At 42.2% G+C, this 14529-nt stretch overlaps 3 protein-coding genes across 4 annotated transcripts in view; 1 reads left to right on the top strand and 2 right to left on the bottom strand.

The window, feature by feature from the left end:
* Positions 1 to 5512, top strand: part of LOC106810430 (probable acyl-CoA dehydrogenase 6) — a 10246-nt gene extending 4734 nt beyond the window's left edge. The window contains exons 6-9 of the mRNA XM_014813784.1: positions 1979 to 2152; positions 3602 to 3763; positions 4190 to 4297; positions 4637 to 5512. Of these exons, the coding sequence (XP_014669270.1) occupies positions 1979 to 2152; positions 3602 to 3763; positions 4190 to 4297; positions 4637 to 4782 (590 nt within the window). The 3' untranslated portion in view covers positions 4783 to 5512. The remainder of the gene's footprint in view (positions 1 to 1978; positions 2153 to 3601; positions 3764 to 4189; positions 4298 to 4636) is intronic.
* A 2910-nt stretch (positions 5513 to 8422) lies between these two features.
* The window catches only part of LOC106810424, a 7097-nt gene continuing 990 nt past the window's right edge, over positions 8423 to 14529 (bottom strand). Inside the window, exons 2-4 of the mRNA XM_014813777.1 lie at positions 11797 to 11988; positions 11234 to 11300; positions 8423 to 10861 (exon numbers count right to left, since the gene is read on the bottom strand). Of these exons, the coding sequence (XP_014669263.1) occupies positions 10729 to 10861; positions 11234 to 11300; positions 11797 to 11988 (392 nt within the window). The 3' untranslated portion in view covers positions 8423 to 10728. The remainder of the gene's footprint in view (positions 10862 to 11233; positions 11301 to 11796; positions 11989 to 14529) is intronic.
* Positions 13579 to 14529, bottom strand: part of LOC106810422 (alpha-2-macroglobulin-like) — a 35239-nt gene continuing 34288 nt past the window's right edge. For both annotated transcript variants that reach the window (XM_014813776.1, XM_014813773.1), the window contains exon 23: positions 13579 to 13590. The gene's annotated coding sequence lies outside the window, so the exon portion shown is untranslated. The remainder of the gene's footprint in view (positions 13591 to 14529) is intronic.

Raw genomic sequence — 14529 nt, forward strand, 5'->3', positions numbered from 1 at the left:
AGGGTTTACTAGAATCTCACCACTCCACCACAGAGTCACCGCAGTAGACGTTAGATGAGTGCTGTCGCTCCGCGGCACTTGTTACTATACGTTATCCTAAGGTGGTTAAAGAGAGATAGTTACATTTGAAGTAATAGCTGGATCAGAGCACGCGAAATATTCTTTAGGTGCAACAGCGTAATGAGTGCATGTGAAGAGACAATTAAACGTACGGTGCTGTATAGTATGCCCCAGATTCGCTTTAAGTGGGATGTCGTGCGATCGTAGCTTTGCTTGTTACAGGTTTGGCTCTGACGCGCTGAGACAAGAGTTTCTTGCGCCAACCATTGCCGGGGATTTAGTGGCATGCATAGGCGTGAGTGAACCACACGCTGGCTCGGACGTGTCAGGTATGGTTCCTGGAATTTCATACAGCCATTGCGTTCAGTTATCGCTACCACAATAGTTCTGCAGATCATACTTCAGCGTAGATGTGGTTATGTTGTGCCCAAACTTGGAATCTTGCACAAACTTGGAATTTCAGCGCATCCGCAGTTTGGGCAATCAATCTTGAGATTGGGCAAACAGAGGTAAACAGAGCTTGCACAAACATATGATTATTAGGATTTCAAATGTTATATCATAACTATATATATAATTATAAGGTCGTATACTTTCTTTCCTCAATGTGTTTGGCACCTTTGTATAAATAATTGGATAAATATGAGATAAATCTCTAAATCTCTCTCTAATAGTTTGCACCACGCACGCCACACACTCGCTATGAGTATGAGCTGTTGTTGAATCCCCGACTGTTTTCAGTTTGCCCAATCTTGAGATTGGTCAGCCAAACTAGGGAATCCGCAGTTTGGGCAGCACAATCATTGCACAATCTCGAGATTGTGCAGATTCCAAGTTTGGGTACGACAGTTACAGACCGTGCTGTGTGTTCCACACACCTTGATTGCATAGGTTACTATAATGTCAGGGATGTCACCTTCTGGACTGTCATACAGTTATTGCTCTTTGCTGGAGCCCCTACAAGTGAAGCAGCCTCAGAGTAAGTTGGGTCAAGGGTACAGCTCACATTGATGTGTCAGTGACGTCAGGTATACGAGAGTGTTGCATCACAAGCTGCCCTCATATTATACACTGATGCCTATTATGCATATTTTACAGCTAGTTCGTGAACAGTAGGAGAGATTAAGTGCAGCTGAATTCAAAGGCATAACATTGCGAGTGTGCTACGCATGCTTGTTTGTACGTAGTGTGTGATGTATTATCGCGATTGCAGGGATAAAGACGCGGGCCGTGAAGGACGGAGACGACTACATCATCAACGGTAGTAAGATGTGGATCACGAACGGCCTGCAGGCCGACTGGATGTGCTGCCTAGCTAACACCAGCGAGGGTGCCGTCCACAAGAACAAATCCCTCATCTGCGTGCCGCTAAACGCACCAGGTTTGCAGCCTCTAACTATCTACCGCGGATCCCGTAATCCAAGATCCCAGTTCCGAAGCTGATCCGTTCCGATTCGATCTGACCTTTTCTGGTTCTCGGGATCCAGGATTTACAATGGCGATGTTTCTAACTGTTTACTCAGTCCTAGCCACCACACAGACTCCTGCGCACGACGCCTACACTTAGTTATCCCACGCCTGACACCATTTTGAGTCGGGAGGTTTGTCTTGTGGGCATTAATTAGACACAATACAGAGTAGGACAAATGTCAACAGAAATCAGCCATGTTTATTTAGTTAACCAGAACTGTTGATAGGTGGCAGCACCTGACAGTGCTGATAACTTGTTAACCCTTAGAGGCATAATAACAGATAATCACGATAATACAACAGATAAAGCCAACTAAAATGCTGTTGATATGCTCAGCAGCTTATAAAAATGTTCTGCTGTAAGTCCGCCGTGTATCAATGAGTTTGCACGAGGAAAATTTACGGGTTCGAATGCCGGTGATGAAGTTGCTGCTGTCGGTGATTCCAGGCGTTAACCGTACAACGAGGATCGATAAGATGGGAATGCACAGCTCCGACACGGCTCAGGTTTTCTTCGAGGATTTGAGAGTGCCGCAGAAGAACCTTATCGGAGAGGAAGGCATGGGCTTCACATTCCAGATGATACAGTTCCAGGAGGAGCGCATGTTTGGCATTGCCGGAAGTGAGTGTAGACTTGCGATACGACCTCGTCCGCTTCACGTAGATGTAGTTGAATATAGTCATGTGTGGACAGGGAGGGTGGGGTGGGGTACCTAGGGAAGAGCTCCTAGATGGCCTCGTCTGCTTCATGTAGCTGTAGTTGAATATGATCATGTGTGGACAGGGAGGGTGGGGTGGGGTACCTAGGGAAGAGCTCCTAGATGGCCTCGTCTGCTTCATGTAGCTGTAGTTGAATATGATCATGTGTGGACAGGGAGGGTGAGGTGGCTTCAGTGTACCTAGGGGGTAGGAGCAGCTCCTAGATGTATATCAGTTTCGAGGAATATCCACATCATCGTGATAGTATCCTACAACCCTATAAAAGCTCGATGATGTGAAAGCTCATAGAGGAATATATAGTTTTTAGGACTTTGAACTTATTAAAGGCATAATTCGACCATCGATTATGCAAAGTTGACGAATGCTACAGTAACTGGCACCTTGTGTAGTTAATAAGTACATTACCTTATAGCCAAACGCGTATTAGTTTGTCCAATATCACTGCTGGTTACTAAGAAATGTCTAATTGAAATCCGCAGTCCAAGAAATCGGTTGTTGACAGTTACAAACCGCCATGCCGGCCGTAACCGGCCGCAACCGGCGAGGCGGTGTCATACAGATTATAGTGCACCGGACATTTTCGCACGTATGCTCGGCCGTCAGTGATTTCGATCCTTGTAGTCTGAGTGCGCATTCCGTACGTTATGGTTTTACCCTTTGGGATTCGGGAATAAATGAATATACGAAGTTCTTGAGATTACAAGTAACATATAATATGTGGCAACTAGGCAAATAATAACACTAGGCAAACAATTTACCCGGGACAAACAATTCTATGCTCAACATCCTGTAGCAACATGTGACGTCACCGAACCGAACTCGATGTTTATTTTGTTAGTAATAAATTTAGCGTTGTCGCCAGATTACCAAATTTACGGATTTCAATTAGACATTTCTTAGTAATTAGCAGTGATATTGGACAAACTAATACGCGTTTGGCTATAAGGTAATGTACTTATTAACTACACAAGGTGCCAGTTACTGTAGCATTCGTCAACTTTGCATAATCGATGGTCGAATTATGCCTTTAATAGGAATTTGTAATAGTGTAGTACAACCCTACAAAGTTCATTGATGTAACGAGACGCGATGCTTTATATCAAATATCGAGGAATATCCACATCATGATAGTATGGCACAACCAAGAGCGTATTAAGTATGCATATTAAGTAGCCCATTATTAGTAATAAGCGCGTATTAAGAGTGTATTATTAAGAGCGTATTTAGTAGAGTATTTTTATTAGTAAGTATTAGTAAGAGTGTATTAAGTAGCGTATTATTACATATTTAATACGCACTTGGTACAACCCTACATAAGCTCGGGGATGTAATATGACGCGATGTCTTTCAGCGCTCACGCCAATGGAGCGTTGCATACAGGATACGATCGATTACACGCGCCAGCGTCTCGTGTTCGGAGCACCGGTTCTCGACAACCAGACCGTTCACTTCCGGCTCGCGGAGCTACAGACGGAGGTGGAGCTTCTCAGGTCCCTGCTCTACAGGACTGTCGGTAAGAAGCGCGAATCCGTCTGTGCGGAGTTGATTTGTCGGGGTGAAGAGTTGTCTGATGCCTTTAATGTAGCGACATAACTATATACACATATGTTATATCTGTTACTATAGCGCAATAACTATATACGCATACACTATAACTGTTACTATAGCGCAATAACTATATACGCATATGTTATATCTGTTACTATATACTATAACGCAACTATAACTGTTGCGTTTGCCTGATGCCAGTTTACACGTCGATGGGTCGCTTCGTTTGGCGGTTATTTGCACGCTGTTTGGGTTCGGTTATGTGCGGCGATCATCGGCTGTGTGTGACCTTCTTGTGCGAGTTCATTTGTTTTCCTATACTTTGGCTTCCTATGGCTAGTATTGTGGCGCACGTGTTTTCACACGCTGGCTGTTGCGATTATTTTTGCAGATCTGTACGTCCAGGGCAACGATGTCACGAAGTTTGCCTCCATGGGAAAGTTAAAGGCGGGAAGGCTAGTGCGACAGGTGGCGGACTCTTGTGTGCAGTTCTGGGGAGGTCAGTATCTAGTTACGCTCTCGTGGGCTTGATGTGGCGTGGTCCGGCGACGCTAAAGCAGCATCGGCTCAAGAGTTACTGCATTTAACCTTTGTCAGGGTACATATCCTTGGCCCATAACCTTACTCATCCAGAACGCGTCATGTGCGTGAGCGATGTGAGGTGGATCAATCAGTTGTGCTCGCTCAAACTGCAGTGCAGTAACAGCCGCATGCGTTAAATGCCACTCGGTAAAATGCACTGCTGGGTCGCGTAATCTGAGGGAGCCAACCCCGGGGAGAATCGCACGTGTGTTGTTCGTGTGATGTATCTTGTATTGTCTCGTTGACTGGTCCGCAGGCATGGGATACGCCGACGAGTCGTCTGTGAGCCGCGCCTATCGCGACTTCCGCCTGTTATCCATCGGTGGCGGCTCGGACGAGACAATGCTGTCCATCATCTGCAAGTTCATGGGAACGCTGCCAAAGCCACCGAAGAAAAAGTAGCGGTTTCGGCACGGAGCGGCAACACCGAGAGCGGTACGGGCGGCGTCGACAAGTCTGAAAGAGATTTCGCGTAGCATTCATTTGAGTTGGGGAGGAAGAGGTTGCCTGTGTGAGATTTCATAGGAATGCTTTAAGCACGTATGTAGTTATAACCAGATTGTTGCTAACGAATGAAATCTTCAGTATTCACGATGGTTTTTTTGGTATATGGTATTATTAAAATCCTACATTCGTGCTACGTGTTTGTGACGACTTTGGTTCCTGGTTGGGGGATTTCTGGCATGGGAAATATGTTAGGGTAATTTAAAATCAAAGTGTGTGTAGTATATGGTCTGTAATCATAGCTATGCTGAAGTATGATTGGTAGAATTATTGCAGCTGTAATGCTGTTTGTTATGTTATTAAAGCGGCCATATTGAATGCGGTATCATTATAGCTATTATGTGATCTTCCAAACTATTGCAGTTGTAATACTGTCTGTGAATTTATTAATACTGTGAGATGGTCTGTGGAATCATTGTAACTTGATAGTTGTAGCTGAGCAGATAATTATAAGCAATTGATGCAGATATGTATAAAGAGATGCGATTTGACCTATTGATGATAGTATATAATGACAATATAGAGTACAGACAAACCTGTGTTAGTGGCCACCTCTATCGAATGAACTCTTGTACTTAAAGACCACTTGTTGTTTCCCTTTAGCGTATGTTTACCCACAGTTATACAGTAGGGAAAAAATTAAAATTAATTTTTCAGGGGGCTACTTTTCAAGCTCGCGTGCATGAAAATAGTACTCTAAAATTTGGTTTGCATTGAACTCTATGCAAATTTACGGGGGCTCTTTTGGGCATTTCCAGGGCTCTTTTTGGCATTTCGGGGGCTAAATCGCCCCGAGCCCCCATGTATTTTTTTCACTGATTATACAGTGAAATCATAGATATATACAACACGTGTGTGCATATACCTATGGTGAGACCAAATCTACAGATTGACAACATTTTTACCGTTTTCCTTGGGCAGTTGGGTGGCCGTTCTATAATACAAGTTTGACTGCACAGCATTTATTAGCCAAGCTGATAGCCTGGCTGTGATTTTGTTTAGGCTTAAATCTGTGAAGCTAATTATTGTTTATTAGGATAGTGAGATGTGCATTTTGCAAGGTTCTTGCAGTTGTGCAAGCACTCTCAAGTTGTGTAACAAATGTATTTTTTACTTAATACACGAAGCAATTTATTTTGTCACGATATTATTATTAAAATAAACATCATATCAAATTTGTTACTGTATTTCGATCTAACAAATATTTTTATTTGTTTTTCGTGTTTGGTATTGCTCACTGGCACTGCAGAATGTGCATGATCTTCGGTGAAAGTGTGTCCAAAAAGTTTTCTTGAGAGGTAAAATCCCTTGTCATATCCTCTGCCCTGACTTCATTTGTGTATTCATCTGCTCCTACTGGTTGCTGGCATGCTATATGGACCTTGTAATGTTAAGTGAAGCTGGCTCTCATAAATTACTCGCATGAATTATGAAAATTCAATCATCCCAGTTCAAAATTATGATATACGAAAATGATCTTAAAACTTTTTGCGTAATATCATTTTGAGATTGAAAAACGCACAAAGTCAAACCATAGTTCCCACAAAAGCGTGAATTATTTTTTCAATAACTTCAATGACATTTCAAGGACATGTTTTTTTCAAGGACAATCTGTGACAAGTAGTTATAGCTTTTTAGAGTCATATATTATACATTAGATTAATATATAAAGTAAAAATGGTTGTTTTACATGAGTGCCGACAGCAGATTAAACAGCCGCTATAGCTCGCCGATTACCGATGCACACAATAGTCGTTTCATATTGTCATTCACGGAGATTCATGTGACAGTCCTGTAACAATATGTAAAGCTTTGATGTAACATGTATCACTCAGAACTATGTATCACACAATGCACTGTATTACTCAGAAATTTTATTATTTTAACTGTTCGACACTATTGCATTTATCAGATTTTTTCTCCATGAAAAATACCGTCTTCAGTACATGTATTTGTAGTTGATCGAATTACATGTAATAAAGATTTAATAATATTATTAAACCGTTGCCAGATCTTTCTGCTGATCTTTCATCTACTGTGTCAGGCAGTAACATTAACGGTTAATATTAATAAAAGTAATCACTTATTCCTTACTCCCCTCTCGCGGATGGTATCACCCATGACCAGTCAAGCATGGAAAAACATTTGCAGGTAAATGGCCGTATTTCAGCCGAAACTTTTTCACTCCCCGAGACACAAAATGTGAATTTACGCCTATAATACATGCGCACGCGTGCGTGCTACCATACCCGCGTGTGCGCGTCCGTTAATGTGTGTGTATGTGTGTTTGTGTGACTGTAAAAACGCGTATTATAGCCGTATAATCATATTTTGTGCTTTGGAGTGTGAAAAAGTTGAGGCTGAAAACCAGCCATTTGCCAGGCTAACTTTTCACTGTACAACTGATGCCGTGGGCGATACTATCCGCGAGAGGGGGAGGGAAATACTGAGGGAAAGAAGAAGAGAGAAAGGAGAGAGGGAAGAATGCAGACGGAGATGTGCACACGTATGCGCCGTACACACGCGCAGACAAACGCACGTACGGCACAAACGGCATACACACAGGCAAGGATGCCGCTCACCCTCTCCCTCTCCGCGACTCTCACCCCCCCCTTTCTCTCTCTCCCTCTGCCTCCCTCTCGCAGTATTTCTCTTCACGCACGCACGCACGCACACATACACTCTCTCTCGAAATTTTTCTCTCTTTCTCGGGCGCTATATATAAAAGCGAGTATCATATATATATATATACCTTAGATTCATTATATAAAGTAAAAATAGTTGTTTTACACACTAATTTAATGAAAGCAATCCTTACTCTATATTTTTTGCTAATAGTACTTGAGCTGGTGAAATTAAAGATTAATTCATCTTATTCAGCCTCCAACCCATGGAAGAAACCATTAAGGGCCATATTCTCCTTGTCCCAAATCTTTACAAATAATAACAAATAATATTAAATTTAATCCAAAATTCACAGAACAGTATCTGCTAAAACTAGTTTGTTTTCCTTCACTTTTTAATCATGGGTGGCATGGGCAGGGATCTTAACTACATGCTGACTATTATAAATGTTTTTTATTTATTACTCAGTGTGTATTTTCCTACACACAAATTACACACAAATTGACACAATTATGTAGCAAAATATGAACACTGAGTAATAAATATATATTAAAATGATGAACTTATAGTCGAGACCCCTACACCACCCGCATGTAAAAATTAGGGACAAAACAAACTACTTTGGTAGAGTACATTAGTAGACAATGACATGTGAATTTTTGATTAAATTTAACATTTTTTAACGAAGACTTGGAATAGGGTCAGTCAGATAACCAGCAATGAAGATTTGCTTTTTATTTTAGGTAAAAAATGTAAAATTCCAGGACATTAGACATAAAATAAAGACTTGGACCTATTTCCAAGAACTTTCAATGACAAAATGAAAAATTAGGGACTTTCAATGACAGAGGACAAAATTCAAGGACTTTCAAGGGCTGTGGCGACCCTGCAAACAGACAAACTGAAGAAATGGTTTGACGGTAAAATAAGAACCAATGTTTTATTTACCTGCACATTTATAACATCAACAGCATTACTTACACCCTACGCATGTTATTATCATCATTACCTAATATTAATTGCATAGTGTAATAGGAATATGGCCTGTGTGTGCTTGAGTTTGGAATACTATATCTACATGTGATTGCTATAATATATACCAATATATTACGGGTTCACTCGTCTACTAGTTGCTATTATAAACTATTATTTCTAAAACATGATGCGTTAAAATTTTTCTGAATTACTAAAAGATTTCTAATTAACACAACTAGTAATAGTAATAGCCGTAGATATTTAGATGTGCACTATAATTTACTGCCGCCCCTTTCCCCAACGCCTCGTCTTTGGGTTCCGCACCTCGCAATTGGCTTGCCACCTTCCGTCTCCATACCCTGCCGACCTAGACCAACAAGATACCGAGACCAACGCAGAACTAGATGTGCGATGGCGATTACTTGAGGTCTACACCCACACACACGACGATAACATGCCGCGAAGTAAGAACGATACGAGCCACATGACATCGTGAGCACGCAATTACAAAAATCGCACGCAACAACATCAAGGAGCCGCGCACGATCGAGGCAATGAGATTCTGTTCCGAGATTCTACACTTTCATCTGTAGTCACATCTTCCACATGATGCCCTAGTTCGTATAACTCTCTAAAGAGGGCACTGGCACACCAACCTATTGGCACTAGACGCAACCTACATCACTTCTACACGTAAGAAATTTCCTAGAAACTACAACCCATCTGTGCACATGAACCATGTTAGCAGGCCCTCGCGAAACATTTTGCTATCATTCGAGAACAACAACAAAATTCGTCCTAAACATTATCGGGATGCCGAGGAAAGGTTGTCAACGCTCTTATTTCGTGAGCGTCTGAAACCTACTTCCTATGACAGCAGCTCCTTCGCTCAGCAAACTGTGACATCTTAAGTTGCTGCCACACACTCGTAATAACATGACACACCAAATGTAAAAAAGAGAGACAATTACACGCATGATCTACTACATTCTACGAGATTCAAACACAATCATAACAATAAATCTTCATCTAGGATACACCAAAAAAGATTCTATGTAAACGTAATAACATCATTCTATTAAGAAAAATTAACACTTCAATGGATACTTTTAAAAACTGGTTAATCGTATGCTAATGACCATACTAAAACATCAACATCTGTAAATTCGGACACGATTTCCACTAATTTTCAAAGCTATTATGAATCACAGCTTTGAAAATCAATGATTACAAGACCTGTAACACTACTGTGCAAGTGCAAATATATCTTCTTCAACTGCACCGAAAACATGATCATTTGAAAGAGTCGCGATCAACTGTGCTAAACCAATACGGCACAGATCGCCGAGAATCATGCAAAATAAACTTCCAATAGCCATAATCAACAATAAAGAGATTCACGGTCAGATCTGACCAAATAAAATGCCACGCAACAACTACACTGCAACTCACAGCAGGATACTTGAGTTTTACGGGAGTATTACTTTGTGTTTTACAGGAAGCCATTTCGAGCAGACTCGATCATGAAATCGTTAAGCAACCCCCTAAGCAAGCCACGCACTCACACCTACGCGTGACGACATAGTTAAACCGCAAAACGCTCTCACAGTTCCGTCTGTGTTATTGCTATTGCCATACATGTTCAACCGAGATACTACGGCAGTTTAATTTGAACAAGCCATGCGGTGGAATGTGATGCCAGATGATGCGACGATTGACTGCCATAATGCTGAGTATGTAGTGTACAAAGACGGTGCACATATATACAGATACACCATCGATGACGCTCTTACTATCGAGATAATGAATTAAAAAAACGCTCAATTGCAGCAAGTGGTTTTTTGGAGTAATATCGTAATTGTAACGCCCCCAACCCCGTTTCAATCCCCCATTGTTTACTGATGCGGAACCTTCTGCGATCTCTCGTGTGTTGTTGCTCAAACACGAATGACACTGTACAGATGCTAAAGTTTACCTAACCACTGATCGATCGCCCACGTTTTTGGAGTGACACGTTCCATGTAGGCATACGTTGTGCCAGAACGTTTCCTCCTCGATAGAGTACGACAAGATGTGCACAGTGATGTGAATGGTTGCAGGTTTTAGCATTCCCCGCCAGTAAATGATTTGTACCATAAGAAAGGCTGATGATTTTCCCCATTGGTACCCATTTTCTTTTTTTTTCATGATGCCCCCCTCTCGACCCACCCAAATGCTCTTGCCTTTACAGACTGCCACTTGGATCTAGAAACAGCTTTTGACAGCAACCAGGAGTAGTGCCATGATGCCGGTCCATGGTGCCAAGTGGCCGACAGAATTACAGAGTTCCTCGTCGCATTGGTAGACAACTTGTTTGACACTGCCTAAGGATATGTACCTAGAAAAGGCACAGGAGATAAATGATCAGTATGTATGTGAGCTCTCTATTGCAGTAATGTTTTTTTTTTATTCCGCGACTTTCGTTAGAGATCACTGGTAATTTATTTCACAGAAAGACAAACCCAAAAAGATAACTATGGTTTGTTTTGCTGTATTCTAATCATGCAATGGCTAGCATAGATTTATTGTCATCAATCATATTATGACATCGCTGATTATTTGCTACGTGATTTGTACAATATAGAATGGCTTTAGGCTAGTGAAATTATTTGCCTATTCTATGCCCCACGCACGCATCTGCACACAGAACTTCTCTGGCGCGTGTTCTGCATAAAATTCGAGCGATTTGCGCAAAAGTAGAGTGCCGTACCAGAAATTCCGCTCGTTGTATTTCTCCTCAAATGCGCAGTCCCTGAACGTTCGTAGGCCTTCGTCACCTGCAAACACGTTAATGGTTTAATTAACTTTGTTAATTATTAACGAGCAAAGTTCAAATCTTACTGGTGTACACGAACATATCATTCACCTCTAGAAACAACTGACATACTGCTATTATACCTTGCTGAAAGAACCCTAATTTAATGCCTCTTTGTTGACTGAAGGAGAAAAACATGTTCATATATAAATACTATTTAACAGTAAGTATATAGTATCATTCCAGAATAAAATCAAACAACGGTGAAAAAGCACTAGCGATAACGCTTGCTGTTGCCTACAAGCGTACCATCCTAGAGCTCTATTGTTTGGCAATAATCACCGAAAGTCAAAACCCACCACAATCGTTTTTAGAATGCAAGATGCGGCCTGACAACTGTACGCAATGTCTGACACAATCGCGGCACCAGTTGCACGACGCGAGCTTCTGCCGTCAACGCTTCAGCTCTTCCAGCAAACACAAATTTCTGCCCGTTCATAAACTGCCAGCACACTCACTGTCGATGGTCATCTTCCTGCACATGGTGAATCCTGTTGTCTTGTTGAAGACAGTGTTCCACGACTGGTGATCCTGAAGTGTCTTGTTGTCGCAGTCAACGACAAACTGGTCGGACTCCTTATCGAACGTGTCTGTGTGACAGCTAATGCCATCTATGAACGACGAGCAGTATTGGCACCTGATAGCACCGGCTGAAATAAACGCAGAGAAAATGTCGAAATGTTTTAAATGATAAAACTCCGTTGTCATCAGATCAAACCGCTTATCTACTCCGAAAATCGGTAATTAAATTGATCAAGGATTAAATTATGGTGTTCATCCTTTCCTTGACATAAGATTTCCTCTTTTCAATATTTTTTTCCTACTGATAGAAAACTATATACTTCTCGCAAAAACCAAAAGGTACTATCACGTGACTCAAAGTTGTGGAGTAGAATGCACTGGATAATTCACAAAAAGCATTCATATTCACATTTCACAATCCAATTGACCTTGCAACTTTGTTTCTAAAAGCACAATGTTCAGTCATTGCTCATGTCGCATGCAATATGCAGCAGGGGCGGATCCAGAGGGTTTGGGTGACCAATTTCCATAGTTCTAGTCACAGCTAGGGGGGGCCGGGGGCATGCCCCCCCGGGAATTAAAAAAAAGAGGCTATATTTGGTGCATTCTGGAGAATTTTGAGGGTCAATTCCGAAGATACCTAGCCTGTGACCGGTTTCTGGAAACCGGTGCAAACCGGCCTAAATCCGCGCCTGTGCAGAGAGGGACCTGAGACACTATGACATGTATACAATTAGCTCCGATAATTATAATTCAGCAGCCATTTGTGAGCTGTAGATCATAGATGACCACATGCAGATTCCAACGTGCTATCAATAAAACTAACGTGATCACAGTAACCTGTCCCTACCTAATATAAACGCATGGGTTTAATATCTAGTGATAGATGACAGTAGTGTGTGCGTGTGCGTGTGCGTGTGCGTGTGTGTGCACGCACATGTGTGTGATTTGTAGATTTATTATCAGGGTCTCAACTCCATACATTTGCAGTGAGAGGTGGACATGGTAACCAGTGGGAAACCCCAGCTCTCATTCATAATAGCCGTTCAGGGGGTGGGTCCCTGCACTGCCACTGCAGTGCAGCGCAAGGTAGCGGAACATGCGACTAAACAGAGGAATTGCTCCGACTTGTGATTGGAGGATAAAAATAGAATTCGTGACGTTTCGTTTCACCGGTAATAGCCGCGCGTGCATATTTGCTAATTAATTAGACTAATCGCGCTTCAATAGACTCAAAATTCACAGAGATTAAAGCTAAGACATGTGTCTATAATAGCTAGAATTTATAGATATGTACAACTCAGATCGTTCGCTCCATATGATAGTTAGTACTCGTTCCTACCGGTCATAGCATAATAGCGTATGCGGCAGAAGTGGGCGGGGTCTATTTTTATCCTCCAATCACAGGTCGGAGCAATTCCTCTGTTTAGACGCATGTGGTAGCGGAGGCTACACACCAAGTGATACTGTAAATACAGTCACGACTGACTGGTAGAGCAAGATTACTGCTACTGCTATGGGTAGTGACACTGATCTAACAATGTGCTACGTTTTAGTTTTCGAAATGCAAAATATATAGCCCGGCAATCAACAACTAGCTTCTCGTCCTACACCCCGTGCGTGACTCGCGGCTAGGACCTCCATACCTCCCAAAGTGACCGACAAATCAGAGCGCTCGCAGCTCCTCCCAAAGTGACGCGTCGCCGACCGACTAATCGGAGCGCTTGCAGCTCAGGCACTAAAGCTGATGCAATGTTTCGTGGTTGCATTATTTAAGCTGGCTATCGTGAGTGGATAGTTACTGGTAAGGGTTAGGGTTTAGCTTTATATTTATCAGCTTTAGTGCCTGAGCTGCGAGCGCTCCGATTGGTCGGTCGACGACGCGTCACTTTGGGAGGTATGCAGGCACTAGCTGTGTGTTCGTCCGTGCGACGCTGTCGGTGGGTCGGTTGAGCTAGTTAGGATGAGAGGGTCTATGTCACCCAGGGTATAGACCAATAAATTGTGCCCTAAAATTTTTATATTCTGATGTTATTTTAGGGCCCAATAGCCTTCCATAGACAAAACCTGTGAATTCTGTCATGCAAAATGAGTTTAAAGAAATGCTACTGCTTTATGCATTTCTTTGATTTTCTATGTAACACGGCCGTAAATAGTGAAAAGGTTGTCGTGCATTTTGCATGACAGAATTCACAGGTTTTGTCTATGGAAGGCTATTAATTGGGCCCTAAAATAACATCAGAATATAAAAATTTTTAGGGCACAATTTATTGTTCTACCCAGGGTACTGCCGGAACGTACCATGGGTACGGTCCGGTATACCGGAACGTACCCTGGTACTATCTAATATGCTGGACCGTACCTCGCCTACTCCACTAAGTGACTAACGAGTCTAGGGAGTCGCCTACGCCTACTCCCTAACCCTAACCATATCACTATCAGATAGTAGTACTAGTAGTAGTACTTAGTAGTAGTAGTTACCATAGTCCGCAAATGCAGACGTAAACTCCGCTTTGCTAATCTGAGGGTGCGGGTTTATCGTCTGCAGTCACCCTTGTAAAAATTGTTGCAATTTTTGTTGCGGGCATTGGATAGGTGAATCTAGTAGCACTGAGGGCGTGACGGGGGTATATCCGACCCAAAATATTCCCGATGTTCCGAAGTAACCG

The sequence above is a fragment of the Priapulus caudatus genome, unplaced genomic scaffold (genome assembly GCF_000485595.1).
Source record: "Priapulus caudatus unplaced genomic scaffold, Priapulus_caudatus-5.0.1 Scaffold439, whole genome shotgun sequence".
Classification (NCBI taxonomy): Eukaryota; Metazoa; Priapulida; class Priapulimorpha; order Priapulimorphida; family Priapulidae; genus Priapulus; species Priapulus caudatus.